Raw genomic sequence first — 19,019 nt, 5'->3', positions numbered from 1 at the left:
CACTCTGTGTCATCACTGGCAGGTTCACCTCAGGAAACTTCAACTCCTTCAGCCGCAAGATGACAAATAACAGTACTTGTATCTACCCCAGAGAATTGCTTTGGGACCCAAATGAGATTACATATAGCAAGTGCTTTGCAAACTTTAAAAGTGCTACCTCAATGTCAGCTTTTATTATCGTTGCAAAAATATACTCAGTGCATACAATTACACACACACACACACACGCACACGCACACTCACACACATTCATCATGCATATATGGTATTTGTTCAATATTTACCTCATTTTTTCTCCCAAATTTGGCTTACCTAAAACCAGACTGTGACCTATAATCATGCCACTTTTGTCCTCTAGCTCACCTTGGAAGGAGGCAGAAGTCACATGGAAGTCACAAAGGGGTCCCCACTACTCAATTTTTTCCTCTAGTTGAATGTGATCTACAAACTTCCCTGTATGAGGCTGCCCTGCCTGGGCTCCAAGGCAGTTTCACCCCATACCTCCCCTGCCTGTCAATTGTCTAGACACCTATTTACACAGTAAATATATTTTTATACAGTAGTTTTGTGTACTAATTTTTTAAATCACCACATGAAATTGCAATTATTTATTTATACCTTTGCATTTTATCCTTTTAAAGAGCTCTCATTAAAAGAATACAGTCTATATTGTTGAAGCAGCCTTTAGAAGTAGTATGGTACCTGTATGTGCATACACACATATATACATTTGTGTCTATTTATTAAGAAAAGTTTTTAAAATTAAAAAAAACAGATCCTAAGGTAAAACTAAGTATTATATCAGATCCATGAATACATAAAAGCTTGCCTGTAGTTGGAGAAATGGAAGAAATTTCCAAATTGCTTAATTTATCCCACTTAATTTGAGATTTCTTTTGCTCTTCTTTTTACCTGACTGGATTTATTTGGATGAAATATTTTCTTAAAACTAGAAGGTCCAAAGAGCAAGACTTAGGTTGTTTACATTTTAATGGCTATAAGACATTGCACACACCAGTGACATTTTAGAAGTAAACAGCCAGGTAAAATCATTCAGGAGGTGCCTCTCAAGCAAGACAAAGTGATAGCTGAAGTTATCACTTCAGCTTGGTTGGTATAGACAGACATCAGATCTGAAATATGCAAATGATTTCCACACTTGTTTCTCCCCCTCTTGGAGATAAATGAGGGAGAAGAAATAGAAACAGCAGTTGGTTCAGGTCTTTTGGATTAGTAGGCATAAATGCACCATTCTCTTACATGATTGTGTCATTCTCTCACTGATTAAGTGACTTACGCCATGTGGATTGGGTGAAATCCTACCTGAACATCTGGACTGAGCTTCAAGCATACATCAAGGAACACCATACAACAGGCCTTTCTTGGAGCAAAACTGTAAGTGTCCCATTACTTTCTGTGTAGCACCCATGACTCCTCACCTGTGAGCCCAAGAAAGCTAGCCCCGGTTTTAGGTACTTCTAAGGTTAGAATCTTCTCTAGAAAACAGCTCATAACCTCCCACTCATATGTTTCCTTTTAATTAGCTAAAGGATTCCCCCTTGCCGAATGAATAAATGAATGGAAAAAAAAAACATTCATTGAGTGCATACTGTGTGCCACACATTGTTTCAAATTCCTGGGGATATAAATGCAAAAAAAAAAAAAAAAAGACAGTCCCTGCCTTCACAGAGCTTACCTTGTGATAGGAAGAGGGAACACATATAGGGGAGAGGTAACCAGGGAAAGGTGAAGTCATGGGAATGGTGAATGGAACCACAGGGCCACTGAATGATGTGCTATTTCCAGAAGCAATGGAAGTATTGATTTGGTTACTCTTCCCAGAGCAAGAGGTGGCAAGTAAGTAAAGGAAAGAGGAACAGAATCTGTGGGAAGACAGTGTAGTCAGGTGCCTGATGCTCTCACCAATCAACATAACACCAAGAAAAAAGGAGCCAGAGATCCATCTGGAAGAGTTCATAGTGGGAAGAGCATCAGTGACCAGTTCTGGTACCTGGGAATGGTGAGAGACAACAGAGAAATGGAGATAGCAATAGGAGGCTGATATAATGCCAGCATGCACCCAACTGCCACTTTAATTTAGAGTGAGAATGCCAATTTGTTAAGTTTTATAGAACTTCCTCTGCCATATTTCTTCTTTTTTTATAACTTCATTACTGGGGAGTGTTGGTGTGACTTCATACAAAAAATTTTTTTAACTAGAAGGTTTGCCATCTGTTTCTGTGGAAAGTGGTTATTTGAAATTTCTTATCAAAGGAAGGGCTCTCTTCTTCCGTGGCTGTCTTTCTCCTCCGCCCAACCTTTAAGACTGCTGGAGGCTGGTGTTTGTGCAGAAGGATGAATATCATGGAAGAGTGTGTGCTCATGCAAGGGAGCCTGGGTGTTCGAAGTTTGTTCTGGCTTTTACTTTGGGTCACTTGCCCTAAGTCACTTCCCCTACTGTGCATCATCATCATCATCATCAACATTTATATAGCACTTTTAATGTACCAGGCCCTGTGCTAAGCACTTTACAATAATTATCCCACTTGATCCTCACAACAACACTGGAAGGTAGATGCAATTAGTATTCCCATTTTACAGATGAGGAAAATGAGGTAAACAAGGTGAAGTGACTTGCCTAGGATCACACAGCTAGTAAGTGTCTGAGGTCAGATCTGAACTCGTCTTCCTAACAGCAGGCTTGGCATTCTACCCACTGTGCCACCTAGCTGCCTAAATAAAGAAGGGGAAAAAAATTAGTTCACAACATGTAAAACTTTTCCTTCTGTTATATTCTCACAATTTATGAGTAGTTCTCATAATTTATGATACTATGTAACATAAATACTTAGCATAAGAAACTTTTTTTTGGTGTAGCATAAGAAACTTTGGGCCAATCTGTATAGTTATAGGAGTATTTCATTCAAATTTTGATAAGAAGGGTTGTATGTATGTGTGTCTATGTATTTAAGTATCAGAGTATATGACAGCAACCATTGCAGTCTCTTTTTAAGCATTGCCTATAAGCAAGTTGTCTGCCTAAGGCTGATTTCATATCCCTATCATTATAAATTTGTTTGCTATAAAAAGAAACAACTAGGTCTTTGCAACAATAAAGTGACCAATAACAGGTTCTGGTTAGAGATTAATGAATTGATAATCAAGAGTCCTTCAACTAATTACTATCTCATTGTAGGATAATATCAGCAAACTTTGAGCCTGAATTTCTCAGACTATAAAATGAAATTACTCTCACATACCTTAGTAGTAACCTGAAAATAAATAAAGATAAATTGAATTGTATTGAAACTCTTAGGTGAAAGGAGTAGTATTAAATAGCAGTGCTATGGATTTTTAAAAATACATATTTTATTTGTTTTAATCAGACAAAATCCACTTTCTCACTCTCCTATCTCCTGTCCCAGTTGAGAACACAGGAAGAACTAAACGCATTATAGACACATACAGTCAATCAAAACAACTTTCTATGTTGGCCATGTCCAAAAAGATACTTGTCTCATTCTGCACTCTGAGTCCTTTACCTGTCTATTAGTAGTGGGTCACATGTTATGTGATTGTTCCTCTGGATTCATGGTTGGTCACTGCACTGATAGTTCATTTAGCACAACTGTATCCCATTACATTTCTATATCATAACTTGTTTATTGAATCCCTAATTTATGGGCACCCCTCAGATTCCCATTCTTTGCGAACTCCAAAAGAGCTATTAACATTTTCATACATTCTTATAATTTGTTTGCTTAGGTCTAATCCCTCCCTTAATCTATCCTTCCTTTAATTTTCCCCACCTCTCCCCTTTCCCTCCTATTTCCTTGTTGAGTGAAATATATTTCCATACCCAACTAAGCACATGTGTGTTTGTGTATTTTTCCTTCTTCTGGCCAGTTCAGATGAAAGTGAGGTTCAAGTGTGAGCTCTCCCCCTACTCACACCTCCTTCTTGTTTGTATATGTACCCTGATTATGTGAGATCATTTTCCCTAACCTTGCTTTCCCCTCTACTCCTGTGTATAACTCTTTCCCTCTTCTCATTCTTAAGATCATCAAGACATACTAGACCCACTCCCAGGTCTTGTGTAATTGATCTTCCTCTGTGACTGTTGATGATGATAGGGTTCAGATAGGACACATGTATCATCTCCTCATGTTTGAATATAAGCAGATTATCCTTGTTTAATTCTTTGTCATTATTTATTCATATTAACCTTTTCATGTTTCTCTTCACTACTGTATTTGAACTTCAGAGTTTTTTTGCAGCTCTGGTCTGTCCAGGGTCTCTCTACTTGGGAACACCACCCCCCAAATGCAGGTCCTCTTTTCAGTTGGCTCTGGATCTGTGACCCAGAATTGGGTAGTGACAAAGACTCTGGTTGGCACCTGTCTCCATCTCAGTGCCTCAGTATGGGTCCGATGGTGCCCTGGTAGGGGTCTAAGACTTCCCCTTAAGCTGGAGTGCTAGAAGATTTCATGCAACAAGTTCCCATCCCCACCAGTCTCCAGTGTCCACAGACTTTCCTGGCTCTTTCCCTATGCCAAGCTAGGCTAGACAAATGACTCACTGTGACACTTTCTGAATTTCCCCATCAAGATTTGGTCTGGCCCATTTTCTATATCTGCTTAGAGACATTTTTATGAAGGGAACTCACTGTACTCCTTCTTACCACTTTGCATTGGCTCTGCCTCTTCTGTGCAATGGGATTTCAAAGAGAAAAGTGAAAGGTAAATGATTCATTAAAATAAAATATTTAGTCTTTCCTTGATTTTAATGTATAGATTCAAACTTTCTGTTAGCTGGGCACAAAGATACTATGTAACATAAGTACTTAGCATAAGAAACTTTTTTTTGGTGTAGCATAAGAAACTTTGGGCCAATCTGTATAGTTATAGGAGTATTTCATTCAAATTATTGATCCTTTACAAGTTCAGTTAATTTCAGTTCACACAGGAAAGGGTGATAGTTCTGCCCCAACACTGGGTAAGAGTATTTTTTATGGAAAGATCAGAAACAGTACTGTTCACTGTATGTACAGAGAGCTTGATGGCATGGTCATAAAGACATGTTTTGCTGATCAATTCACACCTTTCTTCCTCAGGAGGATCTGCCAGAAATGGCAGATCTAGTACAAAGTACTAGAGATTTTATGCGTGGACATTAGGGTGTTTGTGGGTCTTTTTGAAGTAGTCTTAGGAAGTTTATTAGTTGTACCTGATTTGGACAGATATTTATACAAAATGATCTCCAGAGTCCCTCCCGTCTCTAAATTTCACAGTTTTATGTATTATTTTTACATCTTTTCCCTAATAATTCTCTCTGTAATTTTTTTGTTTCTACCTCAAATTCCAAAAATACATTTTCATGCATGGTTTGAAAAACGTGAAAGCATGATAGGGGCTCTAGAGAGTGACAGAATAAATAACAACACAGTGTGCTCTCATAAATAAACAGATTTCTCTTCAGTTATGCTGTTTAGGACACAACCAAAAAAATGAGTTACATAGAGTTATAACATGAATCACATAACCCCTTGCAAAGCAGGGCAAAAGGGACTTTTAACAGCTTTCATAGGTATGCACTCATGGGAAATAAGAAACAAAATTAGGAAGAATTAGTTGATCAAATGGCCATTGGGAGATTATTTAAAATTCCATTTTGATACAGAAGTAACTTAGAGTCAGGTTCTTATTGTTTCATATGAGCATCACAAAGATAGCAAACCTCAACTTAACATCCCCAGTGCTTTCCACTGTAATTTGCTTTTCTTCTTTTTCCTTAAATTGGATTTGGAGGTAAGAGGAAGTGGAGTTGTGTGTGATGGTGTCTTTTTTTAAGTAATTGACAGCACACCCTCTGAGAATTCAGGTTTCCAAAGAAGCATTTCTCCTGAAAAATAACTGTCCTCTGTTCTGTGCTCACAGTTGGAGCCACATTTGCTTGTTACCACTTCTTGACCTTTGCATTCAGTCTACAGCTGTACCAGGCAACTGTTGTTTCTTTCAGTTGTCATTGCTAAAATGTAAGATTTTTTGAGTGATCTCTCTTAGAACAATGTGGCCGGGGGAGGGGACGTGTGTGCATGTACCCACAAGTGTGCACCAATGTGGGCATGATAGAACAAACAGCTGTAGAGAACTCGACCAAGAATTCCTTGTAGATGCTTAGATATACTGTGGTGACAGTCTTTCTCACTTCAGCAGCCTCTCTTTGCAGCAGGAAAGCAACTGCTGAATGGATATACTCTAATGAGTTCTCTTGAGCCCACTTAATACCAAATGCTACTTATAGTTGGTATTTAAACTTGGTCACTGGGCAATTCTTCATGTTAGGTTTATATAACATTCTTCAAGTTATGTTCTGAAGGAATTTTTTGGTGATTTATTTAAGATGGTCTCTTGGCACATAAGTAATAAGGACATAAGAGTTTATTGTTGTCTCTAGCTAATCAAATGTGTACTATATAATATCCTTGGGCAGTGTTGTCCAAGTGAAGTGAATAGAGCAGAAAGATAGAGGTCAAGTCTTCATACCTGTGGTTACTTGAGAAATTCATGTTTCTTCCATGAATTATCCAAATTATTGCCCATATCTTTATATTGTTTCACTCTGTGTGGCTTTTGTCTAAGAAAGATCAAGAGAAGACTAGTGAATAGGAAAGGAAACAAATATCTCCTTAGCTTTGTGGTATCAAACTTAATCAGTATTTCTGTTTTTTCTGTTCACTCTTCTTGCTGAATTATTTTATTCTGTGAATAATTAGATCCTTTACCATAATTTACATGCATTCAATACAGATCCACACATATGTTAGTGTCTAATAAATGAATGGAATCATTTATTAAGCACTTACTATGTGCCAAGCACAGCTTTATGGAAAACATTAATGGGTTTTCACAGGCCAAAGAATTTATCACCTAGTGCCCACCCTTCTAGTAAAAAAAATTCTTCCATATTTAACTAGGCTGGTCCTCAGAAAAAAAAGACATAGACTGTCAATAGGAAATTACTCAATTTCAGAATGGCAAACCCTGCTAGAACTTCCTTTCCCTGGCACAGTCTTTGAGAATCCAAGGTCACCCCCATACAACAGGTAAGCATCAAAGTAGGAGTTCTGCATACCCTCTTGGCATGAGAAACACCATGAGCAAGACAGAGATCGATAACATGGAGAAAGCAGGATCTGGCCACAGTTGCTGATGATTGACCATTTTCAGAAAAACAAATACAAACTAGGGTAGGGATGAGAATAGTACACTCTATGACCTTCCCTCCCATGACCAAACACAATGTCATCCTTCTTTTACACTGTCCTTTCTGAACACTGCTTTCCTGAAGTTGCTATTCCTTTTCTTGGTAATGTATTGCTTAATGTAAAAGCCAATTCTCCACCAACAAAGTGAAGCAGATGAAAAAAAAAAAAACCTGCCTTTACCTAAATTAAGATTTAACCAATGGGTGTCCATATCCTAATCCCCTATAAATAATGAATGCTCAGTAGCATAACATTAAGTATTTATGCCTTGAAAGTTTTCAGATATTTGGGCTCTTCCCACTGTTTTTCCTGAGACACTTGTGTGGTAGCAAAAAGACCAAAACTTTAGCTTTAAAAGTCTCATTTAGAATTGGTGCCAGACTTAAGACTTGCCTTTTGTAAGCAAGCTGGAAGATAGGAGGAAGAGCAGAGAAAGTAGGTAGGAAAGCCCCTCCCTTAGCAGATTGGACCAGTTTGAAAAGGTGAGACTCTTTTCTCACTGTCATGACTGTGGGGGTCTGGCTCTCAGGTGTTTCTGGCCACACATGCAGCCAGCCTTCTTAATTGCTGTATTAAACTAGCTCAACCTTTGAGAGTAAATCCTTCAACTAGAAGGCTCCACAGGTGGCCTGTTGCTTTCACTCTTTTATGTGAAAGGAGAACAATGCAATGGGGGGGCGGAGGACGGGGGAATCCACATGGCTGTGGCTAGTTCAGAGTGGCACTGTGAATATAAACAACTCATAACAAAGGGCCAGAAGCCGAGATAACCACAGCTAGATAGGAAGTGATAATAAATAGAACCTTAAAAATGAAGGCTAGCGATCCAGTGGTATATATAGATTGGACCAGAGAAGTCACAGAGTCATCATTCATTTCTTCATTCATTCACTCATTTCACAAATATTGATCAACTACTCTGTTCAGAGTGCTATGAGAAATAAAAAAATACAGTCAGACACTATCTGTGACCTCGAAGAACAAGGGGTATTCGTTTAAGAATTTTGAACAAGGGTAGATGATGAAACAGTCAAAAGAGGAAAGTTAACAGCTGTGCTATGCAAGATAGGTCAGAGGAAGGAAGGAAAGAAGGTACAGAGATAATTTAGTTAACTATTGAAGTATTACTGGAGAGAGGTCATTAAAACCTGAACTAGAATGGCAGCAATTGGAATGGAAAGGAAAGGATCATAAGATCATAGAGTTGGTGTCAGAAGGGACCTCAGAAGCCATCTACCCCACCTCCACCCCCACCATTTCATAGATGAAGAAACAAGGGACATTGTTGACTTGCCCAAAGTCACACAGGTAATGTCACCAGGTCCGTTGACTACTGTGGGAGTGGACCTGGAGAGGGAGGTCAGGGAGAGGTATTGGGAAACTCAAATGAGATCAGGTATAGCACTGTGCAAACCTTGATGTGCTATATAAATGCCAATTATTATTACTATTATTGGCCCAGTGTTGCTAGAACTCCAGTCTTCATTACTTGAGCCTTCTACTGCACTCCTGCTGAGCTCAAGCAGTATATGTAGGACAAAACAGGGGTCTGCTAGTAAATGTTTAACAACCCAGCTAGAATGGAGTTGGGGGGAGGGAACGTATTGCACACATACTTTTAAATTTAATCTGCATTATTAATACTTTCTTAAGCCTGGAAAAATCAACAAAACAATGAATCAAGCCTTTATTTGTAACCTTCTGAGGTGTAAATACACACTGAAAATTTAATAACCCTCTCGGCTATTAGACTTGACTCCAGCACATCCGAGTTAGGGTTAGTAATACAAATTTGGGAGTTATCTGCATCGAAGTGATTTTTGAATGAGCATAATGACCAGTAGAAAGAGTACAGAGAAGAAAAAGGTCACTCAGGACAGAATTTGGGGAAAACCCACAAGGAAGGGTCAGAAGAGAGAAGTCAGTAAAGCAGGCAGAAAGATAGGAGAACCAGAACGCTGAAGTGTCATGGAATCAAGGAAAGAAATAACTTTAAGAGGAGGGAGAGGTGAATAGTACAAATACTATGGAAAGCTCATAGAGTATCAGAGTTTGGAAAAAAAGAATTGATTTGGCAATTAGGAGATAATTAATGACCTTCCAGAGAGCAGTTTCAATAGAAGCCAGATTGCAAAGGATTTAGGAGTGATTGGTGAGGAACTGGAGGGTAGACTATTCATTTGAAAAGTTTTAACATAATTGAGTGCTTATTTTTTGAGAACTAACTATCCAATTTAACAGATTATTCAGGCTTTTTCCTCTAGTATCTTTCTGCCTTTTGGCTATTTTATTGTTTTTTGTACCAGGAAATGTAAACAGAAAAATATTAGAGTTGGGAGACCTCAGGAGGTATCTGGACCAACCCATACCTGAACATGAATTTTCTCCTCCAATATCTCTCACAAGTTGATATTCAGCCATTCTGTGAAAACTTCTGTTGAAGGGGAACCTATTAGCTCTTGAGGCAGCCCATCGCACTCATAGATACCTAGAATTCTAGGAAGTTTTTCTTTGTACTATATCAGAGGCTCTGCAACTTCCATCCTTTGCTCTTAGTTCTGTCCTCTGCTACCAAGGAAAATGAGTCTTAGCCCTCTTCCATATGACAGTCCTTCAGATATATGGAAACAGCTATTATGTCTCCTGTTGGTTTTTTATCCAAGATAAACTTCCTGTTCCTTCCACTTGTCCTCATGTACTAAGCATAGTCTCAAGTCGCCTCTACATCTTCATTGTCCTCCTATAAAACTGTTCAAGCTTTCAGTACCCTCCCTAAAAATGTAATGCTCAGAAATTAATATAGTACTCTAGATGTAATCTGATCAGGACAGAGTAAAATCATATTAATACTGCCTTCATTCTGGACTTGTACTTCTCTTAACATAGCCTAAAATCACATTAGCTTTTTTATCTGCCATATTATCAGAAAAAAGGAAACAAGCATTTATTTATATTTATATATATATATTTACATATATATACGTATTTATATGTGTCAGGCACTGTGCTAAGTGCTTTACAAATATTATCTCATTTAATCCTCACCACCCTGGGAGAGAGGTTCTATTATGATCCCCAATTTACATAGTGAAAACTAAGGTGAACAGAGCTTAAGTGACTTGCCCAAGGTCACACACCTAGGAAGTATCTGAGGCCAGATTTGAACTCAGGTCTTCCTGAGCACAGCACTTTATCCACCATTATCATCTAGCTGCTTTTTTCTTACAGTTGGCTAGCTACGCCTCCCCTAATTTGTACTTGTGTAGTAAGGCTTTTTTTTTTTTTTACCTAAGTAGAAATTTATCCTTATTAAATTTTATCTTATTAGATTTGACCTGTCATTCTTATCTGAAAATTGAAATGAAACTGATCAATCCATTTTGCCACTTGTCAACAATTCTGGGGAAAAAAAATGTAGTGAGTGAAAATATAAACCATTTCCTAACATTTGGATTTCACTTATCTATGAACTGAAGTTAAGCATCACAACAAAAGGCAATGGAGAGGTAGATGCATGGTGGGAGTGAGTAAACTCTACCATATTACAAACAAGGAGTTACACAGGAGAAATGGTATAAAGGATGTTATTATAGAAAAAAATTGTATAACTGAAAAAAAGATGGACTGGTTACAGAGCAAGGGTAGACTAGTGGACAGCACATACCTTCCAGTGGTAACCATGCAGTGTCCAGAGAATAAGAGGAAGGCTTTCAGCAAAGGGTAGACCAGGTAAACTTACAGAGTCTTATAGACAAGCACAGATGGATTGTGAAATGTACCATTACAAGGAGTGGGGTCTCAAAGCCATTGAGGTATCAGAACATATACCGCCCTGTTAGGAATACTTCAGAGTTGAGTGTACTAGCTATGAAAGAGTTACATTAAACTTTGCATGTTTAGAAATGTTTCAGTTTTCTTTTAGATTTTAACACATTTAGCTCATGTTCATTTGCTTAGATTTATAAGCATTATGGAAAATACATAAATCTTTTCTAACTAGACAAAACAAAAGTAACAAAAAAAACCACAAATCTGTTCTAATGGTCAAGATTGCATTATTTACTACCAGGCATTTGCTCAAGAACTCAAACTGATTAATTCTGATTCATAATTCACTTAAAACATCACCAAGTGAGCACTTTGGTTGAGGTTTTTAAAGGTAAAACACTTTGGAAATGCTGAGTTCAGTTATCCCACTTGAGCTCAGCTGCTCTCTCCACCCAAGAAGATCAAGAGTGCATAGGGGATATCCATTGTTGGCTGAACAGGGAGAGGCCAGGAATGAAAATTTCTAGTTATTCTTATACCTGGAAGAGGCAGGGAACCCACTGTATGAGCATTCTATGCAAGCATCTCTCTACCTAGTTCCAAGGCCCATTACATATTAATTGTGTATACCCATTACACAAGGGTGCCATTATACAACTGATAGGGGGCAGCTAGGTGACAGAATGGAGAGAGTGTCTGGAGTCAGAAAGACTCATCTTTCTGAGTTCAAATCCAGCCTCAGATACTTACTAGCTCTGTGACCCTGAGCAAATTATTTAACCCTGTTTGCCTTAGTTTCCTTATCTGTAAAATGAGCTGAAGAAGGAAATGGCAAACCACTCCAGCATCTTTGCCAAGAAGACTCCAAATGGGGCCATGAACAGTTGGACACAATGGAAAATGCAAAATAACAACATTACAGATAAAGTAAGATGCTATGATTCTGCAAGGATTTTACAGGAGATGATCCATTTGACTACAGATAACTTGATTATGTCCACATGAGTTATTTGCAGCTTCCAATAAAATCCCACATACCATTTTGCACTTTTCTTCAGTTGATGTGAACTCATGTGGTTTAGACTCATTTTTGCCTAAGAGAACAAAAGAATAAACATGTTGAGGGGGAAAGCATCTAAAAGATAATCCAAAACCAGGTGTAAATTGTTTTTTAGAATAGCCTCTGGTCTCTGCCCTTAGTTTGAATGATTTGAAATCTGAATGAATTTCCATTGAGGTCTTAAAAACCCAAAGGTCTTGAATCCTGTGGCAACTCAGACTAGGTCTCTCTGGCAAAATGAAGTGGAGCACTGGGGCACATGCCCAGCTACGTTCAGCCAGAAGTCACTCTTGCTTCTTAGAAATCTGTTGGCTGTGTTCTCAGTTTTCTATGGTTTGTCTCTCTGATATGTCTACTTGCTATCTTTAATCCTGGAAATTTTTCTCATGGAAAATGTAGTTTAATCTTTCCTTTTTCTCTAGAAATTATATTTTCAGGCTGCCAGTGCTGGGAGACCATGAGAAAAGAATGGTTTGGTCCCATGGGCACTGCTGGTTAAACAAAGCAAATAATTAAGGCAGTTAGCAGGATGATTCAGGCAAAAAAAAATCTGGATAATTCAAGTAAAATTGGATGTTCAACATCTGCCCCTAGACTCTGTATAGCTTATCTGCTTTTATTAGAGTTGCATAAATTGCCTGTCAAAACCAAAAGTGTCCTTTGAAATTAATCCTGTAAGTATTCTGAAACAATAATTTGCTTATTTACAAAGGATCATAGCTTTTAGAGTTAGAAGACATCTCAGAGATCATTGAGTCTGATCCCCTTATTTTATAGCTGAGAAAACTGAGGCAAAGAAGTGAAGCAACTTGTTCAAGACCATACAGTTGGTAAGCAATAAAACCAAAGCACCCTTGGAGAGGCCAAGTTAAATGCTGTCATGACTACCCTGGCTTGATTTTTTTTCCTTTTTCTATTTTTTTCTCATCAGCTGCCATGACTCAGATACCCTCACCAGATGTATTTAAGTGGCATGTATGGAATCAAGGGCAGGGTTGAAAGAGATGGTTAGAACTACTAAGAACCTTTGACAAAATAATTCCTTTGGGTTTAAATGCTTTTTTCCTTATTTGGAGGGATAAATGATAATTCGTCTATGAAGGAAAAAAGTCATCTTGGTCCTAAATTTCCAATACAGTTGTGTGACCATCTTTATTTTGGCTGCCTAGGTATGGCATATTATTTTTCATGAAGAATAAATTATATTGTTTTTATAATGAAAATATTCAATTTTAATAGAGATCATGGATAACTATTTAATAATAGCTGTCAAGAAAATATATTTAAAATGCTAAAATGGAACAATTCACAATGATGTTAATAGCTCAGTACTCTTAGAATTTCCATTAGAAGGGCAGCTAGGTAGTGTAGTGGATGAAAAAGGACTTGAGTTTAAATCTGCCCTCAGACACTTAATAGCTGCGTGACCCTGGGCAAGTCACTTAACCTCCAGTGTCTCCAAAAAAATTTTTATTCTACTTGAAGTTTTCAACTCAAAGTTAGAATTCTTGGCATTAAAATGTTCTCTCAAAACAATATATTTCTTTACTATGAATAATTAAATATAACTTAACTAGATAAAGTGTATGTTTCCACACCAAAGAATCAATAGCATATTTCTGAATTAAGGTTTGTTTTAAACTTGTCATAAAAAATGTGCATTTATAAGACATTTACCACGATTATAGTTATCAGCATATGAAAGTGAACTGAGGGACTTTCCTTGTGAAATACAAACATATAGAATTTAAAAGTATTTGGGGAAATTAAAAAAGATTTTAATTTGTTCACACAGAACCTCTTAACTTCAAGCAAAAACAAATTTGCCATGACAACTAAAATGTAAACAGAACTATAATTTGTAAAACTTCTAATTGTTCTTTACTGCTATGGATAATGCCTGATTTTGGGATTAGGGCTTTGGCTGTGTTCCAGACAGTTCTCTTTATTCTTACCTTTTGGCCTATTTTTCATGATATTCATTATTCTCAAATTCATGTGCTATGTTGCAGTCTTGTGGAATTACTTTTAGTTTTGCAAAATTGGTCACTTATAAAAATTTTCCATATGTGATAAATTGTATATTTATGCAATTATGACACATCAAAAGTCAGAATGTTAAATGACTGAAATGACTTTTACTTTTTATAGAAGTACTTTAAAATACTTAATTTGGTGGTTGTGTTGCCACCACTGACTAGGGAGGGGAACAGATCATTTAATCTGAAACAAGTGATAAGTGGATCCAATGTCTTTTGAAAAAATGATTTAGAAATTAGAAGCTAAATAGATCATGTATCCAAGAAATATAAGAAAAGGAGTTTTTTTTACTCAAAAAAACTAACATTCCTGCATTTCAGCTGTTTCGTCTCGTAGCTTGTCTACAAATAGCCACCGTGAATACTTAGAGACAGGTGGTTTAAAATGTTGTAGTTAATAGGCTACCACTAAGCTACTTTTACAAAAGAAACACCTTAGCAAAAGCTCTGTGTCTTAACACATCTGTTTTTAAAGATCATTATTTTTAATCTCTTGGACTATGTTTTATAAATGCACAAATATTTGTGTACGTGTATTTAAGAAAAAAAACTATTGAATCCTGGGGTTGTGTTAGCCTTGTAAATCTGGTTATAAATAGCTGGAGGGAAGAAAAAGGGCTATCTCTAATCCATTCATGGTTTTCCCCCAAATGATTCCTATCTGAAATTTCTCATTTTAATTCTTTTCTTTTTAATATTGCCTATCTCTAAATGTCCAAGAGATGCCTGGATATCCTGTGCTTTGTTCTCATTCATAAGTTGTGGGGGTTAAGGAGGAAGGGAAGGAAGATTTTTTTTCTTCTAGAATGAATTAGGACTTGTTTCATTTTTAAAGACTTAGTCTATGAAATGTGCCTTTTTAGTTGTAGAGATGACCCAAAATTTTTATCAGTGGGTTCTGGTACAAAATATTTTCTCTGAGATTTAGTGGTACTCTGGGAAAACTGAGCTTGTATGTTTTCAAGGTGCTTTAAAATAATGGTTTTTTTATTAGGCAATAATTATTCATTAACAGTTTGATAATATTGGGGAGGGATAAAAGGAAATGGATTAACACAAAGTAAAATACCAAGTAGGGAATTATTCAATTCATTTAATTAAATATAAACAATCCTTATAAAAGTTGGCCTAGAGGGCAGCTAAGTGGTGTAATGGATAGAGCACTGGCCCTGAAGTCAGGAGGACCTGAGTTCAAATCCGGCCTCAGACCAAACACTTGACACTTACTAGCTGTGTGACCCTGGGCAAGTCACTTAACCCCAATTGCCTAATAAATAAATAAAATAAAAGTTGGCCTGGGTTATTTGGATAGACTTGAAACAAAATGGAATGTGGTACCTACCTGGTAGAAATCTTCCCTTTCCGAATCTCCCCTACCATGCGTGGTAATTTAGTTTTCATTTTTCTTTAAGGAATGGAATATAATTAAATGATACTTCAAAGGTCAACTTATGCTTGACATTGGGATTTGTTTCCTTTTCATAAGATAATCAACCACAAAGATAGTTTGAACTTGAAGTTATAGCATTTAGAAAGCAATCCATCCTTGGTATGGCCTAGAAACTGTGACCATTTCAATTCTTTGAGTGATTTCATTGGTGTAGGTGCTCTCCCTAATGATGCAGCCCAACAACTCATCTTGGCTTTAGTAGATAGGTTTGTGAGCAGCTTCAGCCAACAAGAAGCATCCCTTGGTGGCCCCTTAATGGTGAATTTTGCCAGGTTAGGTCTCAGAAAGCAGACACACTCTGTTGACATGTACTGTATCTGAAACTTTGCCAGAATCATAGAGCCTACCAGAGTGTGTCATAGATTTGTTTAGCCTTCAGCAATCTACCATCACTTATACACCAATATGAGATATTGGGGTAGAATGGTGATCCCTTATTCTATTTTTCTTTACTATACTATGAGGAAAACTATGATCTGATTATGGATAGTCCATTGACTTAGCAGATTGGTATACGTATCTGGAGCAGATAATGCAGATGGGCAATGAGTTGGGCCCAGAATCAAAGAGCAGGAAGAAAGCAAACTAGATTGCATTGGGGAAAATAGTGCAGTGCTTTCAACAATACTAAACTGCTAAAGAGACCAATCTTTTCAGCACTATTGTTGTTCTAACACTGTTTCTCAACAATGGCTATGAATCCTGCAAACCACTCCAAGAAATCAAAATTCTGGGTGAACCAAAAGGCAGTGGGAAGATGCATGCACAGTGGGTTCAAGCAGGCAACAGCCTATTCACAATGAAGACTTATTCTCAAGAAGTAAAGAAGATGTATGGTCAGAAAAGGAGTTGAGCTGCTTGTGTGGCAAGGGCAAGGGATAACAGAGAAATAGCCCAGAAGCTGTACTGGGATGCAACTGCATGCATGCACACATACAAGTAGATATACATACATACATGTGTATATAATTACATGTTAATGTAATATCTAATTCTATATTACATATGTATTATAGCATATATCATTTATATTATGTAATAGCTTATATATATGTATATGCCTATGTGTGTATAATTATATCTTATATTAATATAATTATGTATTATGGTATATGTATTATATAACACAATCCTTGTAACTTTTATAGGGATTGTATGTAATATGTTGTTTAACTGTATATTATATTAACATATAATTGTATTATGTAAGTGTGAGTATTATATTATTAATAATCATGTTACATTCTATTCTATTATATATCTAGAGTCCTTCTTTTAGGTGTATGTAAATGCATATGTTTTATGTGTTGTTCAGTCATTCATGTCCATGAGGTTTTCTTGACATAGACACTGGAGTGGTTTGCCATTTCCTTCTCCAGTGTGTCCCCATTTTACAGATGAGGAACTGAAGCAAATAGGGGTTAAGGGACTCCAGAATATTAGGTAGATACCCTCTGAACGACTTATGGGAAAACAGGGCCAAGAATTACCCAGCATGAGAAGACTGCTCTTGGCACCAATGGAGGGAGTTCCCATGTCAATGAGATCATAGATCTATCAAAGTACTGGAGTGCTTATATGTACATACGTGAATTGATGAAATATTAGACTATAAACCCATTAAGAAATAGTTCATATCTTATCTGAATTTGTATATCTCCCCAGAACACCAGCAGAGTGCTCAGAATAAAGTTGGCACTAAATAAGTGTTCAATTGAATTGAATTTTGAAAAATTTAATTTTGAATTGATCAGTATCAAATCAAAAAATTGCCTTCTTGGTTTTAAAATACTTACCTGGGTTTCATATTTATATTTAATTTGTTTCTAATATATTTAGCTTGATCAAAAATAACTATCTATAGATAGTTAAGTAAAAAGTAAAAAATCAATAGTATTCCATTTGGTACTTCATGCAGATATTTAGTTATATTGTCTTAGAGTCTAAATTTGAAAGGTCTGAGTTACTGCTATTGCATTAAAACAGCATTAACGGAGTGTTTTATGTATTATTAATACATGCACTTAGCACCTTTCATTGAAAGGGATCCCAAAGTGCTTTGCAAACTAACCATTCTCTAGGTTTCCCCAACCAATTTTTGGATGACATGTGACACTTCTTCAGAAGCCCAACCCTGACAGGGTAACATACAATCAGTCATCTTAATTATTGTTTGCTTAGTTTACAGCAATATATGAGGTTGAATATGCAAGTTTGTGCTATTACCTGATTGCTAAGACAGTTCTCTTTACAGCATACTTCAATACCTCCCTTTGCTACATTTCATCTCTTCCTTGAGATAAAGATTGTATTTGAGAGATTACAAGTTTTGGAAGGAAACCATTAACCAATAGAGCAGTTAGGTGGCACAGTGGCTAGAGTGCTGGGCCTGGAGTCAGGAAGACTCATCTTCCTGAGTTCAAATCTGCCCTCAGACATTTAGTAGCTGTGTGATCCTGGGCAAGTCACTTAACCCTGTTTGCCTCAGTTTTCTCATCTGTAAAGTGAGCTGGAGAAAGAAATGACAAACCACTCCTGTATCTTTGCCAAGAAAACCCCAAATGGGGTCATGGAGAGCTGGACAGGACTGAAACAACTAAACAATTAGCCAATAAGTAAAAGTGTGATTCTTTGATGCGAGGCTCTGTGGTACAGTAGAAAAGGTACTGAATTTGGAGGCAAAGTCCCTGGGTTCAAATCCTTGGCTCTCCCTCTTCCTACCTCTGTAAATTTGGGCAAGTTAATAACCTGTATGGACCTCAGTTTCTTCATCTATATCATAATGGTATTGGCTTGGTGCAGTGGAAAGAGTTCTAGATTTAGAGTCAGAAGATATGAATTTAAATCCTGGCATTTGTGTATGTGTGTGTATATGTATGTATATGGGTATGTATATAGACACATATGTGTCTATCTATATAGGAATTGTTCAGTCATTCAGTCGTATCTGACTCTTCATGACATGGAGTTTTCTTGGCAAAGATACTGACATGGTTTGCCATTTCCTTCTCTGGTAGATTAAGGCAAACAGAGGTTAAATGACTTGCCCACAGTCACACAGCTAATAAGCGTCTGAGACCAGATTTGAACTCAGGTTGTCCTGACTCCAGGCCCAGAGGCCTATCCACTGAACCATTCTGAGTACTTTGCTGTGTGCAGGGAGAGATATGCAAGTTTAGATAAGATATGGCCTATTCCTTCATGGGGTTTATCATCTAATATTTCAGCATTTAATTTATGTACATAGATATACACCCATATGTATGCATATACAATACCTATATACATATATTTCTTAATGTGATACATATATACATGTACACAAATAGTGATATACTCATGTGTATGCTTATATAAATAAAATCTATGTGCATATAGTCACAAATATGTTCGTATATACATGTATACGTATTTGTGCCTGCTGTTTTATATGTA

General features: G+C 37.0%; 1 protein-coding gene across 2 annotated transcripts in view; it reads left to right on the top strand.

Moving 5' to 3' along the window:
* The window catches only part of CAP2 (cyclase associated actin cytoskeleton regulatory protein 2), a 148,851-nt gene that overhangs the window by 112,030 nt on the left and 17,802 nt on the right, over positions 1-19,019 (top strand). For both annotated transcript variants that reach the window (XM_027864254.1, XM_027864180.1), the window contains exon 7: positions 1,290-1,395. In XM_027864254.1, the coding sequence (XP_027720055.1) occupies positions 1,290-1,395 (106 nt within the window). The remainder of the gene's footprint in view (positions 1-1,289; positions 1,396-19,019) is intronic.

This window comes from Vombatus ursinus, unplaced genomic scaffold, assembly GCF_900497805.2.
Source record: "Vombatus ursinus unplaced genomic scaffold, bare-nosed wombat genome assembly UNPS02000577.1, whole genome shotgun sequence".
Taxonomy (NCBI): domain Eukaryota; kingdom Metazoa; phylum Chordata; class Mammalia; order Diprotodontia; family Vombatidae; genus Vombatus; species Vombatus ursinus.
Note: the sequence above shows the minus strand (reverse complement) of the source record. Positions and strands in the feature narration are given on the sequence as shown.